General features: G+C 43.8%; 1 protein-coding gene and 1 long non-coding RNA gene across 5 annotated transcripts in view; one reads left to right on the top strand and one right to left on the bottom strand.

Annotated features, from left to right (window-relative positions):
* Positions 1-201: 201 nt before the first annotated feature.
* Positions 202-21,562, bottom strand: LOC117880138. Of its 2 annotated transcripts, none has more exons than XR_004646482.1 (3): positions 21,449-21,562; positions 10,768-10,891; positions 202-457 (listed from the first exon to the last, which is right to left on the bottom strand). It is a non-coding gene; the product is annotated as an uncharacterized LOC117880138 (long non-coding RNA). The 2 variants fall into 2 exon arrangements; XR_004646483.1 differs by lacking the exon at positions 202-457 and adding an exon at positions 5,365-5,454.
* MXI1 (MAX interactor 1, dimerization protein) overlaps positions 5,162-27,522 on the top strand; it is a 90,128-nt gene continuing 67,767 nt past the window's right edge. The window contains exons 1-3 of one of the 3 annotated variants that reach the window (XM_034775924.1): positions 21,694-21,726; positions 22,047-22,363; positions 23,075-23,207. In XM_034775924.1, the coding sequence (XP_034631815.1) occupies positions 22,291-22,363; positions 23,075-23,207 (206 nt within the window). In that variant the 5' untranslated portion in view covers positions 21,694-21,726; positions 22,047-22,290. Of the gene's footprint in view, positions 5,487-21,693; positions 21,727-21,984; positions 22,364-23,074; positions 23,208-27,522 lie in introns of those variants that run through there. The other 2 variants (XM_034775922.1, XM_034775923.1) reach the window with 2 other exon arrangements.

Raw genomic sequence — 27,522 nt, 5'->3', positions numbered from 1 at the left:
AACACACTCCTGATGTCCGTGTGCTACATGCCTACTCCTTCCTCCTCCAGATCATTCTCCCCACATGATCCTTCTGTGAGTCTTCCCAGGATTACTCCAATGGTACAAACATGTATGCATTTTTTATACTTCCATCCCTCTATGTCAGAGTGCCCCAAAATCTTTATCATTCAGCCCCATTTTTATCAAAGCAGATGGGCTCAGGGCCAACTTCCCTATGTCCTGGGCACACAGTTTTTTTACGGGTCAGCTGTTAATGAAGCACTAGACAGCTAAGGTATATGCGGCTGTAGCAGACTTACCCGCACAGGTCCCACAAGGCTGGATGAGTTTGTCTCTATGCTGAGTTTAGCTAGCTGTGGAGGGACTCAGCCAAACTGGAGCTGGAGGGTGACCAAGGAATCCTTCCCCCAAGGGAGCAGTGTTCCACTGGGGGGGCAGAGGCTGGGGAGGGTGGCTGAATGGGGGTACAAAGTAACAGGCTTTTAAGGGAGGGTCCCTCATCCCCAGCTCATCCCACTATTTTTGTCCCTCCCCCCCCTTCAGTCTGTTCCCCCCCATCAGCCCATCCCCACCATTGGGTTTTCTCTGCCCTTGCCTGTTGGCAAGGCTCCACAGTTCCCCATTGCCACTGCCATCACCCACCCACCACACATGTGAGTATCAGCACCACAGCGATGCCTCCAATAAACCAGGCAGAGTCCCTGCAGGGGACTCCCTGCTCACTCCCTGCACCCTGGCTGGGTGTCAAGGAGAGACTGCAGGTGGAGCCAGGACAGATGCACAGGGGAGTCCAAAATCCTAAGAAGCCATTGGCATTTTCTTCTTTTCCACGTGGTAAATACAAAGGACAGAGAAGAGTTCTGGGTCCTTGCAGACACTGCCCGCCGCTTGAGAAAAACCTGCTCTATATAATGACCTGTGTCTGATCCTGTCGTCTTTGGTTTGTCTCTTAGATGACAAACTTCTTGGGGCAAGGACCAGGTCTATATAATGCTGATCATAGTGTTGGTGCTCAGTAGTTACTTTTAATAAATACAGCCTTAAATCTTCAAGAGTGACTAGTGATTTTGGGCACCTTCATTTTTGTGCACCCTGCTTCAGATGCTTTAAAGGGGTTCTACTTTCAAAAAGTGCTGAGCACCACCATCTGACAGTCAGGGCCCCTCAAGGTGTCTCCAGCTGGGTTCCCAAACCCTGAGGCACCCCTAGTCCCCTACTTGTTGTTGGAAAAAATATGCCTCGAAATCCAAGTTTCTTGAGGGACATCTGGACCCTTTGCATCATCTGAAATTTGCATGAACGAAATGTGTTTTCTCTAGGAACTTGGGGATGAACTTTTGGGGGGATAATTGGAGTTTGGATCATTTTGTTTTCCCTGTCATAACTTCCATGAATCACAGCAAAAATTGGACTGTGGTCAGATGAGAAGTAGGAGAGCCAGGGTCACAGTTATTACGATTCTTTCTTCACGCCTGTGGATGTTACATTGGGAAAAGCAGTGTAAATTAATGATCCCCAAGTCAGCACTGATTCACCCAACATGCCTTTAAAATCCCAGCGGAGGGGGAAGCTCAGGTGAATGCAGAGAACCAATAGATGTGATGAAGGTGGGAGTGGGCTTGTGATCTGTTGTACAAGGTCTGAGGCTCTTCTGCTGTGGATCTTCACAAACGTTCTTGCCTTCTACGGAGACAGGGCCCAAGATTTATAAGTTCTATGATTTCAAGTGAATAGAATATTTTCCTGGTAGGCACTTTTCCTTTGCCGTGTTCCCTTCAATCCTCATTCAGTGATGGAAAACTCATTTACTGAGTTTGAACAACTATAGTAAAATTCCTTAATATGAAGTTGTCTTCAGATTTACTAGTGTGTTGTATTCCTCTGTACTGTGTGCTGCTGAGTCTTAGGCTGATGTTGATAGTGCTGGATCCGAATGGCAAGTCTAATTCCCTCTTACTATTCAATTCATGCTGTGGTTGGAAAGCAATAGTCTCTGTGACTGATGTATTAATGTGACTGTTTTTCAGGGCACGTTTGTAAAGCAGGTACTGGGTCTTATCTCAGTGCAGCTAATAAAAACTACATTTTAAAAACCCTTGGCATGTTCAAGTGGTTTAACAACACCCCAAATGCAAATTTACCTCTCATGTCTCTGTGGATGACTCACATCTACCTCTCCACTCTGGACCAGTCTCCATCTGTCCAAATTAAAATCTCAGCCTGTCTTTCTGACAACTCCTTGTGGGTGTCCAACTGCCAGCTCAAGCTAACCATGGCTAAAACAGAGCTCTTAATGTTTCTATCCTAGCCCTGCCTGCTCCCTCTTCTCAGTCACTGTGGACAATACTACCATCTTCCCTGTCCCTCTAGTTCATAACCCGGGTGTCATCTTTGACTCAAACCTCTCTCTAGATCCTCACATGCAAACTGGGTCTAAATCTTATGGATTCTTCCTGCATAACATGAATGATAATTGGGAGTAATTTAAGAGCATCCTACTAGATACCCAAAAAGATCAAATCCCACCACTGGTTAAAAGCTGATCTGGTTTAGAGGGGAAGTGAAGGCAGCTACAAAAAATAAAAAGTATATATAACAAAAGGAAGAAGGGGGAAGTTGATAGTCATGAACATAAATCTGAAGTTGCAGGAAATTGATAAGGGAAGCAAAGAAATCTATGGCTAGCAGAGTTAAGGACAATAAAAGGGAGGTTTTTAAAATATATTAGGAACAAAAAGCATCCTAACAATGGTATTGGTCCACTACTAGATGGAAATGGTAGAATTATTGTTAATGCAGAAAATGCAAAAGTGTTCAATAAATATTTCTGTTCTGCACTTGGGGGGAAAACAGATTATGTAGTCTCATCATATGGTGATGGTAATACATGTTAAACAGAAGGTACTAAAGTTAGACATGTTTAAATCAGAGGTCCAGATAACTTGCTTCCAAGAGTTTTTGAAGAGTTGGCTGAAGAGCTTGGTAGACTATTAATCTTGCTTTTCAATAAGTCTTGGAGCACTGGAGAAGTTCCAGAAGACTGGATGAAAGGTAATGTGCCAATTTTTAAAAAAGGATAAACAGGATGACTCGGCTAAGTAGAGGTCTGTCAGCCTGACATTGATCTCAGGAAAGATAATGGAGCAGCTAATAAGGGACTTGATTAGTAAAGAATTAAAGGAGGGTAATTGATGCATCATTGTTTCCTTGTGGTCCCCTGTCTGTCTGTATCCACCTTTTGTCTTATACTTAAACTGGGAGTTCCTTAGGATAGAGACTGTCTTTTTGTTCTGTGCTTGTATAGCACCTCGCACAATGGGACCCGGATCTATGACTGGGGTTCCTGGGGCTACCACAATACAAATAATAAATAATAGTAATACAATTGGATAAATATTCTGCATAAATTTATAGAAACAAGAGATGGGAGAGACCTATTAGATCCCAGATCTAGTATCTGCTGCCATTGCACAACCTTTATTGTATATACTATTCTCCAGTGCTTTGTCCACTTGTGTATGGCCCTTCAATGACACTGTAGTGTTCTACATAACCATTACTATGTAGTAATAGCAAATCTTTTAAAAACTAACTCCCTTAGTCTCTCAGCAAGGTACTTAAACATATGCCTAACTTTAAGCACATTACTTCAATGGAACTTCTGGCGTGTGTAAAGTTAAGCACATTCCTAAGTACCTTGCCTAATCAGAGCCTAAATTATCAGGGTACACGTTTGTTAACTGGATAGCTCTACAGCTATCAGTAGTGTCACTGGGTGCATAAGTGTTTGAATGATTGTGTCTTGAGCGGGGTTGAGTCTGATCTTGGCTGCTGAGCACCTAAAAATCAGGCCTTAAATTGGACACCCAAAAACAGAGGCACTCAAGATCACTAATCGCTTTGAAAATGTAGGCCAAGCTGTTCTAGTGTGCTTCTGTACAACCCTTTTCCCCCACTTAACAAATGTGGTCTCAATTTAGTCTCTAGGTGATGTTTGTAAAACCTAACATAAAACAGTGTGAGAATAAAAGTAGCATCTAATCCATGGAGCCCAAGTCTGGAACAGCAGGTGTGTTACTGCCCAGACAAGCTGTGTTAGCAGAGGTATCAATGGAAGAAAGAAGGGAGGTGCTACTTGCTCACTGCCTATCTGTTCTATACTTCAATCAATTTCACAAACAATTTTTTCAGATTGCTTCAAGATTAAAAATTGTACAAGGGAGAGGGCACGTATCGAAACATTGTTCTAAAGCTAAGAATCATTTTGTTTATAAAGCCCACCCTAACATGCTTCTCCCACTATTCTAACATGCTTCTCACACTACAAATCATTATTAATCTTTTGTTTTATTGCAATAGCACAAAGAAGCCACTGATGGATTGGGGCCGTATCGTGCTAGCCACCATACAAACACCATTCGAGTGTGGGCAGCTCTGGGATGGAAAATACACAGTTGGTATGTAGTACAATAACAGGACACGAGGTGCCAGCTGAGACCAGAGTACCAGTGTGCTGAACACTGTATAAAGATATAGTAAGAGTCAGTCCCTGCCCCAAAAGCCAAGACAAAGGTGGTAACCTTTAGTATCCATACAAAGAGCAGAAGCGACTGGGAGGGTCTGGTTTTTGTAGGTTTCATCAGAATGTATAAAGTGCTGTATATAACTGGCCCAATAGGGAAAATATTTCCTCTCTTTATTATAATTGTATGAGATGGTAGCTGAAAACCTCCGAGGTTTATATAGTGAAACGTTATCACTTGGCAGAACAAACAACTTTGCAGTTGAAAAGTGAACCCAGAATATGTAGGATTGAGAAAAAGGATGAGACAGTAGTTTTTAATCTTCCATAGTCAAACTACAAGCTATTCTAAATTCACTCCATCCCAACATCTCCCCCCACGCCCCCAAAAATAGCTGTTTTGATTGGAAGCAGGATTAACATTGTGTAGTCTAACCTGAATTTACAGGGCCTGATGATGTACTTACTATCTGCCCAGGGAAAATTTCCATGAACTTAAACGGCGAGTGAAGAGCAGTTTAAATTAAAATAAAACCAAGTCACCCTTTCCATTCCCCTTTATTGTTTAGAACTCAACTAGCACTAGGACCACAGCGGAGTCTCAAAGTCAGGAGGTCCCTTGATTCATTCAATCTCTCTCTCTCACACACACACACAAACTGCAACAAGGGCAGAGGAACAAGAGAAGTCGGGGAAAGAGCTTTAAACTGTAAAGTTTGAATTTCCAAAGCAATGGGGAAACGTGGCCGGCCGAGGAAAGAACTGAAATGCGAGGGTGATGTTTTGGATCCTTTAGGTCAGCAGCAAGAAATGCCAGCAGCAGATATGTCCAGGTGCCCATTCAGTGACATTTTCAACAGTAGTGGGGACTCCATGGAAAAGATCAACACTTTCCTGCAAAATGTGCAGATCTTGCTAGAAGCAGCCAGCTACTTGGAGAAAATCGAGAAGGAGAATAAAAGTAAGTTTTGGTTTGGTTCCCTCCCCCCTTCTGTTTTTCTTTAAAGAGGAAAAAGGCAGGAATGTTTGATGACAACAGAAAATGCGTATGAAGATGTAACAAAGAGAGAGAGAGCTCCTTGAGCTCTGACTGCCAGACGAGACTAACTGTTAGTTTCATGACAACCAGACAGTGATATTCGGAGGGGGGGGGGCAACCATTTAAAAATGCACCGAGTTTCTTCATTTAAAATCATGTGCTTAGGCTAAAGTTGATTTGGTTGTTCGGTTTTTTTTTCCAGTTGTTTTTTAAGATACCCAAGAACACTGGCCCACAATATTATGTGTGTATATATCGAGAGAAGCATGTTTTCATCCCAACCATAGTCCGATAAATACAAAGACAAGTGTAAAATGCATCAAAAATGGACTAAACTAGGCTTTGAACAGGGGGGTCCAGTTTGAAGCAAACTTTATGATCAAGCAGGGAGCCAAATTATAAACAGTTCGAGAGCTTAATTAAATATCTTGTGCATATTTCAACTCTCCCCTAAAGCTAAGCGAATGTTTTTATTTTCTTTTTCCAGATTTTTTAAAGCAGTCTGAACCGAATAACAAATTAATGGGGGGGGGGGGTAATTATATGTAGTAAGGGATTTCCACCGCCAGCACCTTGGGTAGTGTACTCGTCAGCAAAAAATAAATAATCCAGAACGATTCACACGTTTGTAACGTCGCTGAGCACAACTAATAGACAATAACAGCAGGAAATAAATAGCCTGGCTGGTGTTTAATCTAGCCTCACAACACTGAAGGTCAGCGAAGGAAGAAAAAAAAAAAGATCAGATGCACCGTGTCAGCCTCCGCAATAAAAAAACAACCCCCTAATCCAAACCTTAGCTCCCTTCCGAATTAAGTTGTTGATCTGTATTTAAGGGGGGGAATTGTTTGGTTTGGGGAAATAATCCTTAGATAGTGTCCCCCCCGGAAAATGATCTTTTTATGTTTCAATCGCAATTAAATCAGCCAAGCCTTTGTTGATCGCAGTCTCTTTTATAGTGGGGTGGGGGAAGTGTGTGTGTAAATAGAGAATTGTTTCCTAAAAGGATGGTGTAATAGGACTTTTTAAGAAGAGGGGTAATACCTTGGAATCAATGGAAGCTTGATGCTGGAATCAATCAATGGAATCAATGTTAGCTAATGCCTTGGCATCAATGGAAGTAGTTCTTAGAGGGGGGAGGGGAGGTGCATACAAAAGCAGTTTCGGCTCCCCAAACAAGGGGTCTTATATTGATCCAGGGCCGTTTCCCCAGTTTAGGGGAGTCACCAAAGTGGGGAAGGATAGTGTAGTTAACTGAGCGACACGTCCTTGTTTTCCTTTCTCTCTTCCCTACGCATGGGGACAGTCACGTAGGCAAGAAGCAAAACTAGCCAGGTAGCCAGCAGAAAAACGTGCGAGGTTGTTGTCGCTATAAAGGACTTGGCTAGAGCGAGGTTAATCACTTTATTGGTCACCTCATTTCATTAGCGCAAGTGGTACCCTGTTTCCCCGAAAATAAGACATCCTCCGAAAATAAGGCCTACTTACAGTTTTGCCTCTCGTTGTAATATAAGGCATCCCCCCGATAATAAGACCTCCCCGATAATAAGGCATCCACCGATAATAAGGCATTTTTCATTTCTGAAAAATAAGACATCCCCTGAAAATAAGACCTAGCGCATCTTTGGGAGCAAAAATTAATATAAGACACTGTCTTATTTTCGGGGAAACAGGGTAGTGCAAGTAACTAGAATAACTGGATCAGACCTGCCCTCCCAGTCTTTGAATCAGGGGAAATTGCATGCAGTTCTCTACAACACACACTAAATATCCACCCAGACACTTATTTTTGACCCTATTTTAATTATTCCTCTTTCTTCATTTTGTTATGACTGTCAAAGCATAATGGGAGAGGCACAGACTGAAGAAGGATCAATACATTTGTGCAGCTAGGATCCAGAAATATGGACTTGAGATACAATTGAAGCGACAGAATTCCCCTCTGATGATATTCCTTCTCTGGTCTCTGTCTCTCTCTCTGGCATGATACCATGCAAAATATTGTTACAGCCGCTGTCTGCTGAGAGATCTGGTGCATCTCTGGAAGGGCTGTAGGAATTATCTAGTATTATGCATTTGAAATATTAAATGTTAAACCGCAGCCAGAAAATCCCACCTCCATCTTTAACATCTCTCTGGAGGGGGGAGAAGGGATCTCTGCAGATAAAGCCTGCATTAAAGAATTAAATGTATTCTGCATGCTATGGGGAAATGGCTTGCTTAACATCCTAATATGCGGCTAACAGTTTGCAAAAAATACTTTTTTAAAACAGTCAGGAGCCATTTTTTTTAAAGGGGACATTATCGAATTAGTATTTTTTTTAAAAAACACACAAACATCCTCTCTGTATTTACAACTGCAATCAGTACATATGATTTAAGAAAACCCAAAGCAACTACCCTTTGTGTGTCAATAATGCCTCAGATGATGAAAAGAGAGCGAATTGTTTCCTTTACACTTTTTTCTGCGATTGGTTCACTCTATGCTCAGTTTGGACATTAAATGAGGCTGGCCAGTTTCACTGCTTGTTCCTGATGCACTAGCCCAGTACAGCAAATGTTTGGGGTTGTAAGGCTCCCAGGGAAATGTTTTCATCTACACCGAAGTCTAGGGTCATTGAAACAAATGTGTATATTTTTTTCTAAGCTGGAGGGTTTATTATTTTTTAAAAAGACATAAATATTGGGCCTCAACTACTTGACTGTGTCCTTTCTTGTCCTACCCTTTCCAAAGTTTATTTTGAGGCCACAATCCATCCTGCTGCGGCTGCCGCCCCAGGTGCACTTTCTGTCTCCCTGCCTGTATCTCACAGCCTGCTCCCCTCATCAGTTGATCCTAGGCTCCTCCTCCCAATAGGAGCCACATGGTTTCCACATGGAGACAAACTCCTCGCATCTGACTGGACATGACCGCACTTAGCAGGCGTGGTTCAGGCTGGCCTTTCTGCCAATGGGGAGCGCCTGTGTCCTCCCTGACGTCACGCGTTGCTGAGCCTGGAGCTTAGGGGGTGGCACCAGTGGCAGAGCGGGGTACTTGCTGGGAGTGGAGTATCGGGGGTAGCTGTGTTAGTCTGTCTCCACAAAACCAACAAGGAGTCCGGTGCCACCTTCAAGACTTTTGGGGGGCATAAGGTGCCACCGGACTCCTTGTGGTTGTTGCTGGGAGTTGTAGTCAGATGGGGCAGGGACAATGCTGGACATGGTACTGCTCACTAAGTTAAAGTTGGCTTTGTTATGACCAGGGAATGATGGGTGCCTGCCGAGGTGTATTCCCGCCCCATCCTGTTCTGTGCAGCGGGTTAGGACCGTCAAGATCTACTTGGGCCTTTATGTTCGTACAAAACAGGGGACGAAATGCCTTTTGTGGTACAGCTGGCCTGCGTCCTTCTATACTGCTTGTGCAACAAATCATGTGTATGCACCCTGTGTGTGTGCAAATGGTTCTTCTTCCTCAAACGCACGATGCTCTTGGACTTCCGTTGAATGTGTTTTAGGGGGAGGGGAGAGTGAACTAGTTTATGATTTTTTGCAGAGAGAGAATAGAGCATCCAGCTGGTGGGATTCTTTTCCTCTGTCTTGTCAAACATGAACAGGAGCGCCATTTAGGGAGGGCGGAGGGGGCACCTGCCCCACCCTCCCCCTGAATTTCGTACCACATTTGGGTGAAGTTTGCAGTAAGAGGGAAGATGCTGCCCCTCCCCTCCGCCCTCCTGCGTGCCGTCTGCAGCAGCTCCCCGCCACCGGCAAAGCTGCTCTGACCAGGAGCCTGCCTCCTGATCTGCTGTGTAGCGTCGGTGGCCCCCTCCCCGTACCCAGTCTCCGCTGGGGTGGGGGGACAGGGAGCCTATCTGTGCTGGTTGGTGCCTGGGGCTCAGGAATGGGTGTTGGGGGAGCTGCTGTACTGAACAAGCCTTGAGACTCCTGAGAACTCAGCTTAAAGAGACAGTGCGCAGACACAATCAGACACGTACACAATCTTCACACATCCCCCCACTCTCTTTCACATACACAGTCTCTCTGACACGCACCCAACACACACACGTTGCTATTGTTACTTGATACTACCTGTCGAAATGCACAATGCAACTTATTCTCTGTGACTGTATTCTTTCAAAGTTCGTTAAGGATTACAGTACTGTTATTTTTCTAAGTAGTCTGTGGATTTCATAATTTTATTTCGATCTTATGTTTAAATTCAGTTATTTGAATAGTGAGTTCTAAAATGCCTAACCTGTCCTGGATGGAGTAATTATTATTATTACTTTTATTACCATATTGTGCTTTGTTATTTATTATTTAAAATGGTGGTACAATCAAATAATATAATAGTATCCTTCTAAAATGTAAATTTAACTTGTAATCACCTTAGCAGTGCCAGTTTTAAAAAATTAGCTAGTAAACACATAACTTTAGACACTGTGTGCAGACGGTTGCTTATTTTCAAATTGTAGATGTAGTTATATCTGGAAAATAACTTAAAATTCATGCAAAAATAAATATGTTTCCAAGTCTGATACTAATAGTAATGATGGAATCAAATGTTAGTGAGTCACATACATGATTGGTAAAAATACATGCCAAAATAATAAATAAATTTTCCATTCTTAATAAAAGAGGAAAAAAACTTAATCACTTACGTTAAAATTAAGTAAAGATGTTTTTAGTGGAATGAAAAACAGTTGGTTAAAATGGAGTATATAATGGCAGTAACACAGAGTGTATCTGTTACAGAAAGTAAGCAGATTTTATTTATTTTTATCTCTACTAAAGATAATGTACAAAGTATCAAACTTAGGTTTCTGATAGTTTTGGAGCATTACTACAGATATCTCAAGGCTTGGGAATATCTTGCTATATTATCTCCTGATTGTTCTAAACTTACATATGAATTTAAAATATGGCTTTAACTGGTGTTTGTATATATTTTCCTTTCCTTATATAGGAATTAGATACAGTGCTCCTGTCAGTTAATTTCTAAGTTATCGGCAAAAAAACCTACCGTTTTTGGGTGACTAAGTAGCCCTTGGAATAATGGTTAAAGTTGCCCGCCTCCACTCAAGTGGTGCACCTGGACATGATCATCACTTTAAGAATCAAAACTAAAGTGTCCCCCCTCTTTACGAAATCTGCTGTGCTTTCGGTTTGTTTTAATTTTGTGAAGCCCCTTACAATGCTCGTGAATGGCACTATACAAATTAATTACCGTATATCTTCGTTGAGAAGACTGCTCTTATTAGTGGTCGCTGTCATTGAGCAGCTGCACATTTGCCATGCAGTTTTTAATCTAGGATGCCATTGTTTAGTAGGCACAGTTTTAGCCAGACAAGCTGCAAAAGAAAGTGATCATGTTTCAGAGAAGCTGCCTTTCTATCAAAGCCACAGGGGGCATTAATTGAAAGCTGCAGCTTCTAAGTGCTAAAATATGGTTTTGCTAATACTAAATGAAAGAACAAAGTGCATAGTCATATTTTAAATAGCTAAAGTCACTTATTTCTTTACAGGTCAATAATTATTTTGCAATATTTCTCTACAAATGACAAAACAGCTGAATATATAAACAATCTAGATATCGAGTAGAGAAAACCTACACGGTACCTTACAATTTCCTTCTGTAAAAAACCCTGACAATGACTATTATGGGAATGAAATCTACTACTGCTGCTTTTTTAAAAATAACAAAAAACCCAGGATCTATCTTAAAGGGACACTGTCAAAATTACATATTTTTAAAACCGAGATTTCCTTACTCTTGTGGCTCATAACACCTAGTTGTTAGGGTGGTGTTTTTGTTTGTTTTTATTTTCCTCTCTCCCCACTCTCCACACACACATTTTTGTAATTCTTATCAATTTCCTTGTTTAGTTTCTGCATTTCACTCAGCTGGGAACATGAAAATGGACAGGTCAGTTTCACTCTCTCAAGCGCTAGCTTGACACAAAACTGGAGGCCTTAGATTGGAGGAAACCTGATGGGGAATATTTATATCCAGACAAAAACAAACACAAACCAACAACCAAAGGAAAAAAACTCTCTGTTTTCATTTAAATTTGCCATAATATTAATAATCATGAAAATATTTCTACTACTAGTAGTAGGTTTTGCAAAAAACTTCTTAAATTTCAGGTCTAAACTCCCTTTCAACAAATGGTTCATTATTCAAGAACTGCAACAACCTTGTGCTGTATTCTATTTGCAGTTCAAAATACGACTGTCATAATACAGCTGGATTGTGCAGTTAGTGTGTTGCTCTCAAACAAAGAAAAAGGCTACCTGAATTAGGAGATGAACTCTCAGCATTACAGGCCCTAGTATACTAAAGAAGCGATGTAGCGGGAAGAGATGTATCTAAAAGTATATTCTCAGTCTTATTGGACAGGGATTTATGGTCTCAACTCAGATTATTGCACCAAAATGATCCTATGCTCTTAGCCTGCCAAAGCAGGAACTATTACTCTGTGCACCCTTTGCTGACCAGCTGACAAAGGCATCAGTGATGTCTGCTCATGTATCTTCACAGCCTATACACACCAAACGGCAATAGCATAGGTGAAAAGTGCAGAAACTGTGATGCTAATGATGGATATTGCAGCAAAATTCAAGGTAATGAACATCACCATGTCTCCCCTTCCCTGCGTTATGCTGATGTCACTGGACCTCTCCCACTCTTTTTGACCAGATTGTTATTATTGAATGGTTATATTATGCTAGCCTCTAAAGGACAACTAGGCCATAGCCCCGTTGTGCTAGGTGCTATACAAACATATAGAGTGACAGTCCCTGCCCAAAAGAGCCCACCCACTAAAAGATTAGGCATAGCAGATGGATGAGACAAACAAACAGACCATAGTGAATGAAGGAGATGGGATAACAAAAAATAATAGGAATTCTTAGCCAGTCAGGAGCAGTAATCACAACTCACCCACCTACCTAGCTGTTATCAGGTGGCAGTTTTCTCTATGCGTTATTGCAGAGGTGCATTTTGAGGAGTGCATGAAGGAGGGTAAGGTGGTGGCTTTATGGATTTTGCTGGGAATTTTCCTCATGTGGAAGGGGAGAAAGAGTGATGGTGCTTGTGGGAGAGGTGGAGAGGCAGGTGATGGAGGCTGGCATCATGGGCAGAGTGAAGGGCAGGAGTTAACCTCACAATAAGATAACAGGGCAGATAAGAGAGGCACTAAATTGTGAAGGGCTTTGAAAGTAATAAGACAAGGACAAGAAGTTTGCATCTGCAGTGGAAGAAGGGAAGCCAATGGAGGGAGTTTAATAGAGGGTAGCATACTAAGAACGTGAGCCAGGAAGATGACCTCAGCAGTAGCAAGATCAAGTTTGCCAGCTATTCTTCTCTGTCAACATATGTTCCCTGCCTGACATACCAAGCTAATTGGTGCTTAACTAATCATTACATGGATTTAAAACACTCACAAACTTTCTTCACAGGGGATTAATAATTCAAGGGTATGGAGCCTTTCACCTGTAGGGCAGGTTGGTAGTATGCTAGCAGTTTAGTGGCCTATGAGAAATGAGTTGATGTTTTTTCTGCAGTTCCCCCTAGACATGTTTATAATCCCAGACACCATCACCATGGTTGTGATTAATAGCAGAGGAGTCAAGGATCAAATGGGCCACATGGAGACTGTACTGCCTGTTTATTCCTACTGATGATCCTTCCAGGTCAGAGATGAGGTGTCCATGGAGCAGTATAGAGATGTTGGCATCACCACTACCTGAGCTGCACGTGTCCTGGGGCTAACCAGAGAGCTCCACAGTCTGGCACCTGTCACCAGCATTAAAATCCCTTACAGTGGTTAAATTCACTTTACCTTATCAGAGATCTTAACTCTCCACAAAACAATGTGCATGAGGCAGCCACGTCAGTGTGTGCTATTGCTTCATTAGAAAGATCTGTTTATCCATTTAAAGCACTGTATTTGAACTAGTGAATATAATTGAGCTGTTATTTTTCCAACTGGGCTTCGGGAAATGAGTCGCACTGCTGACTGGCTGTTTGGCATAGTTCTTGCTACACCACCACCAAAAACTCAGGACCAACACATCCTGGTATGGGTTTCAAGATGACCTGTTCCTAGAAAGTTAATCCTGGTTTCAAAGAGGCAGAAACGTCCTGTGAAAAATGCCAATGGCTATTTTCAGAAATCAAAGGTCTCTGAGGGCAATCCTGTTAGCATATTGTAAACTCTCTGGAACTCTACGTTAAAGACAATGACAACTGGAAATAAATTGCAGCACCCAAAAGTGGCTGAAGGATCGAGGCAATAACTGCTCCAGATTGTGGAATAAAAAGACCGTTAGAAGGACGTAGAGTGAATTAAAATGATCTGTGTTCAACAACATGGGCCCAGCTCTGCACTAGCATGTACACATGGGACTCCTCCTGATGGCGATAGCAGTCGCACAAGCATGCAATGACCTCATTTGATGTAATGTCCACAGATGTAATAGGCACAGAACACAGTATGCACTATGCTTATTACACGAATGGCTACCCGTTGCCCAGCTTCTTTTCAAAGGCTTGAGTGCAACTAAACGCTTTTTTGGGACACTAATGTCCTTGTTCGGATGCCTAGCAGAGGTATTCATTCATGGGACAGTTGACTTTATCCTCTGGCAGAAAATAACTACAACTTACTATAAGCCTGGCTTGCAGTTGCTAGCTACGTTTACTGACCTTGCATGCTGGGAATGGCTAACGAGTGACCTTAGAATTGTCCCTAGCTATTGAAGAGTAATTTCTACGGTAGAGGAAAATTGATCCTTGAAGGTGAATCAACATCATCTTTTTAATGCAACTCCTCCCACTGGCTGTTACTTTTTATCATACAGAGGTAACAATGCAAATATGTATTGCCAAGCTGCACTTAGCAAAGACAGAATTTTTAACTTCCCTGTGAGCACAACTCCCATTGAATCAATGAGAGCTTTACAGATGGATCAAGGGCAGCGAATGTGGTCTTAGAACTTAAAGCAATATAGTCAATTGAGTAATATAGAGCTCTTCTTCCAGCCAGCTAGCAAGGAGTCTCCATCCATTCCTCCCAGATTTTGATCTGGCCACAGTGATTTATACATTGGTCACCTCCAGGTTGGATTACTGTGCCTCATTCTGCCTGGGCCTTGTAACAAAGTTCACGAGGAGGCTACAGCGGGAGAAATACAACAGGGCACTCAAAGGTAAAATCCTAACCCAAGAAGACCACTGCAAATTGATCATACTTCTCAATGGTAAAGCATTTTGAGAACCTCTAACGAAATGCCTATTTACTCATATTCAGAGAGGTTAGCTTCCTTGCATCTTACATTAAGCTTTCTCTTCTTGAATATAACATCCTTTTTTTAAGCAAGATCCTGCTCTTACCTAGCTTTGGCAGTTGGATCAATCAAGGCACAAGTCAATCAAGTGACTTGACCAAAGTCATGAGGTGAGTCATGGACTCAACTTGGATTAGAATAACCTGTGGAGGAGTGCAAGTCTGAAAGCAAAGCATCCTTCTCCAATCTACCTGAAAGTGGCAGCTGAAAAGCATATCTGGCTTTGGGGGTTTACTTACTGACCTGCTGTGAGATGTCCTATTGACACTTTGGCCTGGATCCTCAAAGGTATTTAGGCTCCTAACTTCCACAGAAATCAACCTTTGAGGAGCTGAGCCTTTCTGCCTTTTCCAGTCAAGATGTACAGAATTAGATTTCATGTTTAGGTCCAACAGCGTTGTTTTTTTACCTCTTTACAACTGCAGCCTGTTGGAGGGACAGAGTATCACAAGTAGTGTAACTCAGAGGAAACTCAATCCTCTTCTGAGAGGGAGTTCAAAAAGATCTAGTATAGGTGAAGGTGTTTGTGTCATGCCTTGCAAGAGAACGTTCAAGAGTGGAAACACAAACCATATTTTAGGGGCACCGTAAGTCCTTTATTGAATGCACTGCAACAACTAGGTGGCAGGCTGTGCTTGGAAAGTTCTCCAGTCAGGTGAGAGAAATTCTGCCTTATGTAGTGTTCAAAGCTATCAATAAAAGAGTGGTGACTTTGTAGTTATGATCCTCATTGGCATGCAGGAGAATTGGATGTTAGTCCTCCTGGCCTCTTGTTCCGCAGGCCACCAAGAGCTGTAAGTGCTACAGACTTAAGCCCTTCAAACATTTTGTGTTCAAGCCCTATTGATCACCAGTGACCCTTCTGGATCCTGTCCACTCCTCCTTGGTCACAAGGGTGGTGGTTCTAATATAATGCTTCAAAGGCAGGATTAAAAATTGCAGAGGATTGTTAGGAGCTCCAAATATTACCCCTTTACCCCTGCAGAATATGTATTGTTAAAATACAAAGGAATAGTTGTTGTATGTCAGCTATGGCAAATGAGAGATGTACATATATAATGTTGCCATTTCTGTGGTCTTTCTGGAGATTGCAATAACTAGGGGGAGAGAAGGGGTTAATAAACTAAAAAAATATTCAGAGCAGGGATGGAACATCAATTGATTTTAACCAAAAAATAATAGCCCATGTTTAAGATTTATTTCAGGTTTGCAAAGTACTGTATTTTCTAGGGCCTGGGGTCTAGTGGTTAGAGCCAGGGATCGGGTATCAAGGTTCATGAGTTTTATTCCTGATTCCACTACTGGCTGAGTGTGTGACCTTGAATAAATCATGTAACCCTTCCGTGCCTCCGTTTACCCATCTGTAAAATGGGGAGAAAAAAACTAAAGCCATGGGATCTTTTGAAGCTTAATTAATTACTTAGTGTAAAGCACTAAGAGATTCCCTCATGGAAGGTGCAAAGTCAAAGTATTAAGTATTATTACTATAAACTATATCTATTCTACTTGATTAAAATATTAAGGCAGCATTTCAGATGTAAATATTAACTGATTCCTGCACTGCAGATTTCTTCTTGGATTTAAATTGTTGCAAAGGAGGAGGGAAAGGCCATCAGGGAGATGAACAAATCCATTATTAAGGCTGGAAATGGAGGGCTGCCGAAGTGCCATTTAATAAATTGTAAAAAAAAAACCTTTCTAAAGGGTGAAGCTGCAGAACACAATGAAAGTGAATCACAGCTGCCAGAGGAGATGCCAAGCAGCAAGCACTTATAACTAGAAAACTGTACTTATAGAGCATCCTGAGCCACTAAATTAAATGATCTCACTGTCCCCTAAAATACCCTTTCCTCTTCCCCTCCCCAGCTCTGCATCTGTATTGCTTGACTACATTTTAATTTGACTTTGGATTTTAAGTTGGTATCAATGTATATGACATCAAGCAGTCCCAACCCTCTCAAGGAAGCTGCCTCTTGTCATTCATTTCCCACCCACATTTGTCTCCATCTTGTACATATCTGGCATTTTGCAGACTGACCCTACCCACGGTAGAGGCTTGAGATGACAGCTGAAATACTCTTCAAATGCTGCTGTAACACAGCTTGCATACTTCTCGAATGCTCCTCATTCTGAAGGATGTCCTGCGTTTTTAGCCCCAAATTTACCTTTACCGTGCACAGATCTTCTGTGCTCTTTCTCTCAGATTAATTTTAAATTATTAGCATTAGAAATACTGTCTCAGGACACTACTGCACACTTTTGTTTCTCTTATTTTGTCTTTGCTCCCACTTTATGGAACATGGGTTTCAGGTGATTGAGAGAGAAGTTTGTATCCACACATGCCACACCACCCCCTTTGCAACCCACCACTGGGTCCCCATTGTAATTCAACAATGTCCTCTTAGAGGCACTGTAAGTCCCACCTTGGGCAATCTGAAAAGCTGCTCAGCGTGAATGATGATAAAGGCCTGAGTCCTGCAATCAGACCAGTGTAGGACAACTCCTGCACTTGTATGGAACCCTAATGAATTTTGCATGGATATAGGAATCCAGATTAATGGAACAGATTTCAGGATCAGGGCCACAGAAGGTGAAACTGGGCGTGTTATTTGTTTCTTAAGGGTCCTACCAGTGACCAGATGAAGTGGTGATCAGAGGAGCTCTGAGGGCACTAAACCAATGCAAAATAGTATGGGAAAAATTCTCCTAGAAATGTTTAGACAACCAAGAATCAAGATGCTGAATTATTTGATACAGTGAGATACTTTTTAAAAAAAGAGTAATATTATTTTAAAAGTCCAGATTTTTTAAAATCTTATCTAGCTCGCCTCCCCCCCCCACTATATGCAGGTTTGGTCATGCAGTAGAGGGTCATAGAAGACCATAATAAAGAGTTAGATCATTGAGGTCATACACTTGTGAGGTCGAGGATCTAATCACCTGATGGAGAGACCCTATAAGATATTGAATTGATACTACATTTGACCTGAGGCAAAAACTATTTCAAAGATATTTAACAGAGAAACAACAGAGCCCTTTTGCCCTTTAGATTTTGCTAGACTTATTTGGAGGTTATAGATTTAGAAGGGAGCAATATGATAAGTAAAAAGTGGCACTGCCTAGCTCAGGAATGTTGATGGGTGAAGAACATTTTGCTAACTCTCATGATATTTGCTGTTTTTGTTATAGCCCCAGCTCCTGGAGTCAGTTGATGACGTGAGAATCTCAGCTTTCATTTAAAAAATGAAAGGCCTCCTGGTTGTGGAGGAAAGCTTGAAAATATAACTTAGATGCATCCTAAAGATGCAGAAAGCAAATGAAAACAAGTCGTTAAAAAACATGATTTTTACACCATTTGAATTGGGGGGCGGGGAGGGAAGTGTCAGAGTGATGACTTTTGGACATTTGGGGTTGGCAATACTGCATCTCCTCTGTGCCATGTCTCTCATTTTGGGTCTTTGTTCAACTTCTAAGGCTGGTGTCACACGTTCAGTCATTAGCAGGTTTCAAGCTCCGCCATAGTAACTTTAAAAGATGCTGACAGAGTTTCAAGTCCTGCACACTTACCATCATTGTTTGTCACTGTTTACAGAAAAGGAAACACTAAAATATATATATTTTAAGTGCACTGAGTATAATAGAGAATGGGCTGCAGAGCCTGTGCAGCGGTGACTCTCTCCGTGGTCTGTTTCACCCTGCTGCTATTTAGTATTTATATAGCGCTTCAAATGTACAAAACACTGTAATATCATGTAGTGCTACTTTGCTCTTCCGTGTCACCTTTTATACATGGATCTCAAAGAACTTTACACACGTCAAAGAACTAAGCCTCTCAGAGCTCTATGTGGTAGGTAAGGGCCCTTGCCTATTTTACAAATGGGAATGAGGGATGGGGAACTAGTCATGCAGCAAGCCAGTCGTATCAGAGCTGTGGCTAGAACCCTGATATCCTGACACACAGACACGTGGGCTAAACCTGTTCTGTATCTAAGTAGCAGGGAAGCTGAAGGGTATGAAGAATAGGGCTATTAAAAAAACACCACCAACAACAACCCTAACGGGGTCCTGCATCTTTGGTTCAGATCTAAATTCCTCTTATAAAATACTAGATCAACCACTCTAGGCCTGATTCTTCATTGTCTTGTACCTTTTAGTATTTCAGAGCTGTCCAAAGCAGATGTAAAATGCTACCATTCTGAACCCACTTTGTACACTCTGCTTTAGTGGTGTTATAGCAATTGGCCTACGAATGTGCAACACTTGGAGTATTTTTAAAGGCAGGGACACGGTTGCCTGAAAGTCACTCCTGTCTGGTGTTTGTCATGTGGCCTATGTGAAATGAAGTGGTGATTCTTAGTCAAATTTCCCAATGCACAAGAAGAGCTATGTTCAGTTCCTTGCTCTAACAGAGGCTCCCTGTGTGACATGTCGTGTAAGTCTCTAGCTTGCAAGCTGCTTCGTGTCAGCATAACCCTGTGTCTGTGTGGATTCCTACTAGGCTCTGCCCATTCAGAGCAGTTTGTAGGATCAGAGTCTTAGCTCTGGTCTACACTACGAGTTTAGATCGAATTTAGCAGCGTTAGATCGATTTAACCCTGCACCCATCCACATGACGAAGCCATTTTTGTCGACTTGGCTCTTAAAATCGATTTCTATACTCCTCCCCGACGAGGGGATTAGCACGGAAATCGACCCTGTTGGGTCGAATTTGGGGGTAGTGTGGACGCTATTCAACAGTATAGGCCTCTGGGAGCTATCCCAGAGTGCTCCATTGTGACCGCTCTGGATAGCACTCTCAACTCAGATGCACTGGCCAGGTAGACAGGAAAAGCCCGCGAACTTTCGAATTTCATTTCTTGTTTGGCCACCGTGGCGAGCTGATCAGCACAGGTGACCATGCAGAACTCATCACCGCAGGTGACTATGGAGTCACAGAACTGCAAAAGAGCTCCAGCATGGACCAAACTGGAGGTACTGGATCTGATCGCTGTATGGGGAGACGAATCCGTGCTATCAGAACTCCGCTCTAAAAGACTAAACACCAGGGCGGTTAGAAGAGCGCAGCAGGGTGTGCTGCGCATCAGAGAAGCTTTGATAACCAGTTTCATGACTGGCCAGGCTACGGTGTGAACGATCTATTCCTTCTTGATGAAAACCCACCCCCTTAGTTCACTCTACTTCCCTGTAAGCCAACTGCCCTCCCCTCCCCCTTTGACCTCCGCTTGCAGAAGCAATAAAGTCATTGTTTCAAATTCATGCATTCTTTATTAATTCATCATACAAATGGGGGGATAACTGCCAAGGTAGGCCGGGAAGGAGGGAAGCACAGGGGTGGGGTAGTTGTAGGGGCACCCCCCAGAATGGCATGCAGTTCATCATAGTTAGCAAAATGTTCATCATTTGCCTCTCTAGTTCTTTGATAGGCTTGCCTGATATTCCAGGCGGGACTGAATCTCCGAAAGTCGACGCTAGTCTCAGTACTGTGGATGCACTCCGCCGACTTAATGGTCATAAGGGGGACACACACAATCGACTGTATCAAATCGATTTCTAAAAAATCGACATATTAAATTGACCTAATTTTGTAGTGTAGACATACCCTAAAACTCTTTGAGCCTCGGTTTCCCATCTGTACATCCCTTCTCCTACCCTGTGGCCCTTTTGTCTATTTAGAATATACGCTAAAGGGATTAATTTATTTGGGCATAAGCTTTCGTGGGTAAAAAACCCACTTCTTCGGATGCCATTGGACTCCTCGCTGTTTTTGTAGATACAGGCGGCGTGGGCAAGGGATATGTTGGCCGCGGCTTCCCGCCACCCCCAATGGCCCGGGACGGCGAACCGCGGCCAGTGGGGGCCGCGATCGGCCGAACCTGCCACATCAGCAGGTAAATAAACTGGCCCGGCCCGCTAGGGTGCTTACCCTGGCGAGCCGCATGCCAAAAGTTGCCGACCCCTGGACTAACTCCTCTGATGCTAAAGGGATAGATCTCTTCCTTGGTGTATGCAGCACTGCCAACTCCATTCATGCACCAGACCCCCCACCCCCATGAGACTTGATTCAAAATCACAAATGTTTTAAAAAATAGAGGGGGGGGGGATTTATTTGCCTTTTAGCTTTTGAGCTTTAAGGGGGGCCCATTTTCAGACTCTTCTCTTCCTCCTCCTTCAGAAGGGCTAGATGCTTTGATTTTTTAAATTAAAAAAAGGCAAGTGGCGAGTCTCATGGAATCCCAGGACTCCGGGAGCTGATGCTTTAAGAAAACCGGGCAACCCGGCCAGAGTCAGCACCGCCCTTCTGCGCACAGCCCCTAGCGCACCGTAGGGAGAAGGAAGGACCATTCAGGGTCCCTTCCAGCTCTAGGAGACAGGTATATAGATATCCCGGCTGTAAAACCGATTGGGACCCTGGCTGCTGTCACCCCTGTTGAGGGCGTCAGCAGCGCGCAGGCCCCGGAGGAGGTCACCTACTCACCCGCCTCGAAGCGGGGCTGCCTGAGGCCCGTCCGTAGGGTGGCCCTGCCGGGGCTGGCCCGTTTCCCGGGCACCAGTCTCACCTGGGATTAAAGCACGTGATGGCCGGTAAGGGGCAGCGCGCGCCAGCCTCCCCTCGGCAGGCGCGGGAACGTGCAGCCGGCCAACGGCCGCCCGCAGCCCGGCCCCCCGCGCGCGGCTTGACTCCGCCCCGAAAGGCTGGGGAGGGGAGGGGAGGGGGAAGAGACACGGTTTCCCACAGTGCATCGCGGCCTCCTCTCCCGCAGGGAGGAGGCGGCCGGGAACTACATTTCCCAGGCGGCTGTGGGGCTCCTCCCCCTCCCGTGGTCGCTCGCCGGAGGTAAACAAACTGTGAGGGGCCGCTGAACGCCGCGGCGGGGCTCTGCTGTGGGGCGCCGAGGGGACGGGTCAGGGCGAGGGCTTGGAGCGGCCATGTAGGCGCAGCACCGGGGCAGGGGCAGGCCTAGAAAGGGGGCAGAGTGTGGGGCAGGGGCAGGGCTAGGGAGGGCAGAGAGTGGGTGTGAGGCAGGGTTAGGAGTGGGGGGAGGGGCAGCGTGTGGGGCAGGAGCCGGGGGGCAGTGTGTGGGGGGAGGGGCAGGGGTAGGACGAGGGGTATCTGGCTGTTTGAGTCTCTGTGGTTACCCATTATTCCTGCCCCAGTGGATCTCTGGAGGCAGCAGGAGACGGGACTGCAGCCCCAATCCTGGGTGGCTCCCCCATCCTTCCCTCCCTGAAGGAGACGCATCCGGGGGACGCTGTCATTGATGTGAAGAGTCCAGATCTCGGGGAGAGAAGGAGCTCTGTCACCGCTGCCCTTGGCAGCTCCTGCCGCCTCAGGTGGGGGTTTGGGGTGTGGTGGTTCAGTGGCTGCAACCCCCCACCCCAAGCCACCTACCTGGGGGCCATGGAGCGGGTGCAGATGATCAACATCCAGCGGCTGCTGGAGGCGGCAGAGTATCTGGAGCGAAGGGAGAGAGGTAATGGGGGGAGGGATGCTGGGGTGACAGCTCCCCATGGAAGGAGTGGGGTTGGGGTGAGAAGGGAGGGAGGGTTGTGGTGAGAGAATCCCATGTATGGAGGGGAAGCACCCTGGGGGTTGGTGGTGGGAGATTCCCATAGAGGAAGGGAGATTGAAGAGGTGGGGATAGGGGTGAGGGGCTTCCATGGATGTTGGGGGTGGAGATCCCTGCAGAGGGGGAAGATTGGGGGGAGAGAGAGACAGTTGAAGGGGTGGATATTGGTGTGAATGGTTCTTGGGGATCAGGGTGAGCTCTCCACAGAGAGAGAGGTCTGCGGCTGCCGAGAGCCTGAAAACACAATGGGAAATGCCTATTTTACACTGTGTCCAGGTCACACAGCTTGAGTGAGGACCAGAGAACCAAGCTGCCCAGGCCGCTATGTCAGCGTTCAGTGTTTTTCTGGGATCTGCGGTTCTCTCCCCAAGGTTTACAGGGGCTTAAACCGTCTCCCCTGATACTGGGTTAATAGTCCCCATCTCCCATGATGACATGGCTCTAATCCCTTTCTCCCACAGAGTTCTGCCTCCCTCCTGCTTATAGCAGATCACTCATTCCCCCACCCCCTGCACTGGGTTATTTCATGCCTCTGGCCTTCCTTCCTTAGGTCATTGGGTTCAAGTAAATGAACCTTTCTTCACTGGTTTCTCTCATCTGTTGATTTTTGTGCAGAGTGTGAGCATGGCTATGCCTCGACCTTCCCCTTGTTACCAAGCCCTGGACTGCAGGATCCAAAGCCAATGCGGAGGCTGAGCCGGGTGAGGAAACACAGCAGCGGGGGCAGCAGTACAAGCACTGCCAACAGGTACCACACTGGGAGGCAGGGATGGGAAGTCATGGGGTGCAATGAAACCCAGGGCTGGGGGGAAAAGGGGAGATGAGATGAAAGCCCCTGGCTGGAGACAGTGCCTGCTACCGAGAGGTACCCTGCTGGAAAACTGGGGGGGTCTCAGCACAGGGGGGTCCAGAGCTAGTAGCTGCCATGCTGGGGACCTGATGCGGGGAGCAGAGGAGGCACAGAGGGGCTGTAGGTGGCTTGGCACTGCCACCTGATTCCACATCACAAACTTGAAGCTGGAAAGAGAGGGAGCATAGTGAGATCTTGGGCAAGGACAGCAATACTAGTACGGCCAATAGGTGTCCCCTCTCTCTTCTCTTATGCTTTATGCTACCTTCTCATCTCAGAAGTTTGCTGCATTTCAGCAGGTAGACAGCAAGTGTAGCACTTTGGGATTGTAATGATAAATGTCAGCCAAAGGAAGGAAATGACATCTCCAAAATGGATCTGGATATTTACTAAATCAACATCTTGTAAAATGACAGAGTGGCGTAACTGGCTTCTATACATGACACACTAAACTAGATACTAGAAAATCTCTGGCTGTCTTTCACCCAGTTTCCTGGCTTTCAGAAAGTTGGAGTTTCAGTCCCCTTTCCATAAGGAGCTCCCTGCTTTCTGACTGCCAATCACAGAACTCGAGTTTAGGATTTTTTTTATAGGAGACCATGTTGTGTTGGTTGCTGGCCTGGTAAATTTAGGAGAGACAACCAGCTGCAGCCCTAACATGTTGCCTCTGATTCCTTTCTGCCACCTTCTCTTCCTTCCAGCTGAGATTTAATGCCTTTTCTATTACTTTCTCTCATCCCTGAGAGAGTGGACCATTCTCACTGGGACCTCTTGGGATGAAGATGCTACAGAAATGTAAAGAATTATTATTACATCAGGAAACTTCTAAACTAGCTATATATTCTTCAAACAGAACTCAGCCTTACTACAATGAGGCTTGCATGATATGTAAAATGAAGGAGGGCTCTTCAAGTGATAGAGCTTTCCCAAGAGCATGAGGAAGGGGTGGTAGACTGGGGTGCTCTTGTGTATTCTCTTCTATTTTCCCCACTCCACTTTCCACATGCTTGGTAATAATGTGGCTGGGAGTAGTGTTGGAACTACTTGCTACAGAGAAAGTTTCCTCATCAGGATCAGCATCATCTTGGACTGTTTCCCGTGGTTGAGAGAGGAGTATGTTTTAGTTTGCTGCATTGCATAGCTGCACGATCTTTTCCCCGTTGATTTCAGTGCAGTTCTCTTCATGTTTTTCTGCCCCTTGATCCCAATCCCAGATCTACGGTAACTTCTGCCTGTGCTGGAAAATTATTGTGAGTGCAGCATTAAGATCTGTTTTCTACCTGGCATAGGGTGGGTCCATGGAGCCCGAAAGTTTCCCCTCACTTTTTTTCCTCCTGCACCACTTTCCTTCAAAGGCCTTTGTCTTGGCGACCTTGCCTCTGACAAGGAGGGCTAGCAGCAGATCCCTTGGGAGCTTCTTAGCACCAGTGTCTGCATCTTCTATAGAGTTATGAAAAGCACTCCCTCTCCTGGGGTCTGAATGCTCTGAGTACCCTGCCAGTACAGAGTCCTGATATGCAGCCCTCATGTGGTAACATGATATTAGACCAGTATGCTAGTGGGCAGGACATGTACAAAATAAAAATCTCTGAGGCCACAAGAAAATAGAGACAATGTTTTGTAACCTTATTTAATACCTCCTTTGTATGCTTGGTACAGAGGGTATAGGCTTTTTTTTTTTTGGTTGTGGTATTAACATGAGGTATGTTGGCGCTCTTTGATTTTTGTAAAGCTGTTGCATGCATGAGAGCTTGTCATGAACTGGCTAGGGTATGTGTCTAATAGTGCCCTCTACTGGATGGAATTGGACCTGCTTAAATGTATGTCATAGGCCTTATACTGCTGACGGATAGGCTTGGCAGAATTTGATTTTTTTATAATTAAGATGGATAATATCAATGTTTGTTTTTAAGCATTTTTTCAATGTTTATCTAGTCAGATTTTCACAGTTGCACAAAATTATGGGTTTTAAGCAATTTTTAATTTTTATCAATTACAGTTTTCACAGTTGCAGGAAATTATGGCGGTTCGGACAGTGGGGGGGGGGCAGAGAATATTTATTTAATGACAGCAGATGTTGAGATACAAAACGTTAAAGCTTTATAACCATTAAAACACAAATTGTCGACATCATATGTCAAAATATACAAATTAAATAGCCTTAAATCAAACTCAAGCACCATAGTCCTTATTTTGCCTGTAAGTAAATTTCAGTGATCATCTCTGGAAATATTTTTTTCATCAGTTTGTCTGTGTATGGTGAAATCCACATTTATCAATTTAAAAATCTAGTCCTTCCAAGCCGACTTATAGATAATGGGGATTCTCTTTTAGCTCAAGTCATAGCCAGCCAGTGCTTCTGGAATGAGATGATCAGAGTTCTAAATGGCTATGATGTGCAGTATGGTGACAACTGTGCAGTTCTAGGGGACCCCAGATTTTCTAGAATCTGTCTTGCATGGCTTTGTGAATGCAGCATGAGCACTAGTTAAAATAGGGTCCATTGAGTCCCTTTCTGTTAAAATCAAAGGGTCCCTTCAGTAGTCTGTGTCAAGTAATTGTCTAGTCAAGTCGTCTAAGCTTTGGTATTCAAAACCTGGTACTGGTTTATGGGTAAAAACGTAAGTTTTGTGGTGGTAGTTGTTTGTTTTTCTCCTGAGATGTGTAATCTTTAAAAAAAAATATATATATTTATTGTAACAAAAATATGGGAAATCCTGTAGGTGAATGTTACATTTTGAAATCTAAAGTATGATTGACAAAAAGTTCTCTCAAGCACCTCTAATGAAATACACTGAATTTGTTTTGCTTACTTTGTGTGTCTTTAAATTGGGACACTTTGGTTCATTTAAAAAAAACCATGCAGGGCTAGATGGCTACAGATCCTGGATGTTCTTGTTTTCATTGGAGAAAAAATACATATAGTTGAAATCCAAACATTTTCCTGCAGCATCTGCAACCCAGACATCGCAGCTATTTCTTTCCAGCATGTTCCATCCTGTCATGGCACAGTTACTAGAGAAACACAGAAGAATGTAGAGCCAGCCTATAGGAGTGGTGATGCAGTCTCTCTTTTTTTAAAAAAAAATGTGCAAGTTCTTCGAAAGTATGAGAGAGATTTTTAATGTTACACCTCAAATGTAAATAAAATAATGAAGAAAAATATTCTCTCTATATGTAATGAAACAAAAAAGGGAACAAACAAACAAAGGTGAGATTCTATGGCCTCTTGTCATTTGCGTGCCCCAGTGGCAAATGTGAGGTGACAGTGACATCATTTAGAATGTTTGGGGGACTGCATTAGCATTGCAGCTGTGGTGGAAATGGGAGATACTGGATGTGAAAGACATGAAGTCCTTTTTTAGATGATAATACATGAACAGCCCAATTCAAAGCCCATTTCAGTTAGTGGCGTTCCTCCGCTAACTGAAGTGCGTTTTGTTTCCACCCCATGGTGCAGAAAGCCCCTCGTGGTCGACATGAAGCAGTGATGTTCCTGGAATTCAGTAGTTTATTTCTGAATTGCCCTGCTTGTCTAAGGTGTGTCTCATGTGGTACTATGTACTGTGCTGAACACCACTTTCAGTGTGTTGCTTCTCTTCCCAACTTTGGCTCGGATCCTTTAGTTGATGGTACAGGGGCAGATTACTGTGGCTGTGGGGCAGTCCCTCTAAAGTTAATGTTGCTTGCAGGATTGGGGCCTATGTCTATTTTGAATAGGTATTTTAAAGGTCTTCTTGGACCAGTGACTTGTATTATATAATAACGTCCCACTACTCAAACATCTAGACACATGATTAGTTTTACTTGCGTAGTTAGTCCTGTTAAATTCAATGAGACTACTCGCGTGCTTAAACTGTGCTGCAGAAACTATAACAAGGGAGAAGTTTAAAAACAAAGTGTTGTGATGCTTAACTCTTTCCTTTGCTTTAGTTAAATCCCCAGCATTTGTTAACATGGAGGGTTTTTTTTACACATTCTTAACAAGATTAGGTTGATTTCAAGTTCTCTATGAAGGTGAAAAATAGTAATTTTTCATGTTCACATGCAGTGTCGTTTATATAATTTACCATGTGTTAGGAAGCAAACATTTGTGGGACAACAGTTGATTTCTGAGAACTTGTAAGAGGAGAGTGAAATATACCATTGGAGGTTATATTTGTGTTGGTGTATCAGGAGGTTACTGTCTTTGGTATTACTGGGAGCTACTTTT

The sequence above is a fragment of the Trachemys scripta genome, chromosome 7 (assembly GCF_013100865.1).
Source record: "Trachemys scripta elegans isolate TJP31775 chromosome 7, CAS_Tse_1.0, whole genome shotgun sequence".
Classification (NCBI taxonomy): domain Eukaryota; kingdom Metazoa; phylum Chordata; order Testudines; family Emydidae; genus Trachemys; species Trachemys scripta.
This window is presented reverse-complemented; position numbering and strand designations above follow the sequence as displayed.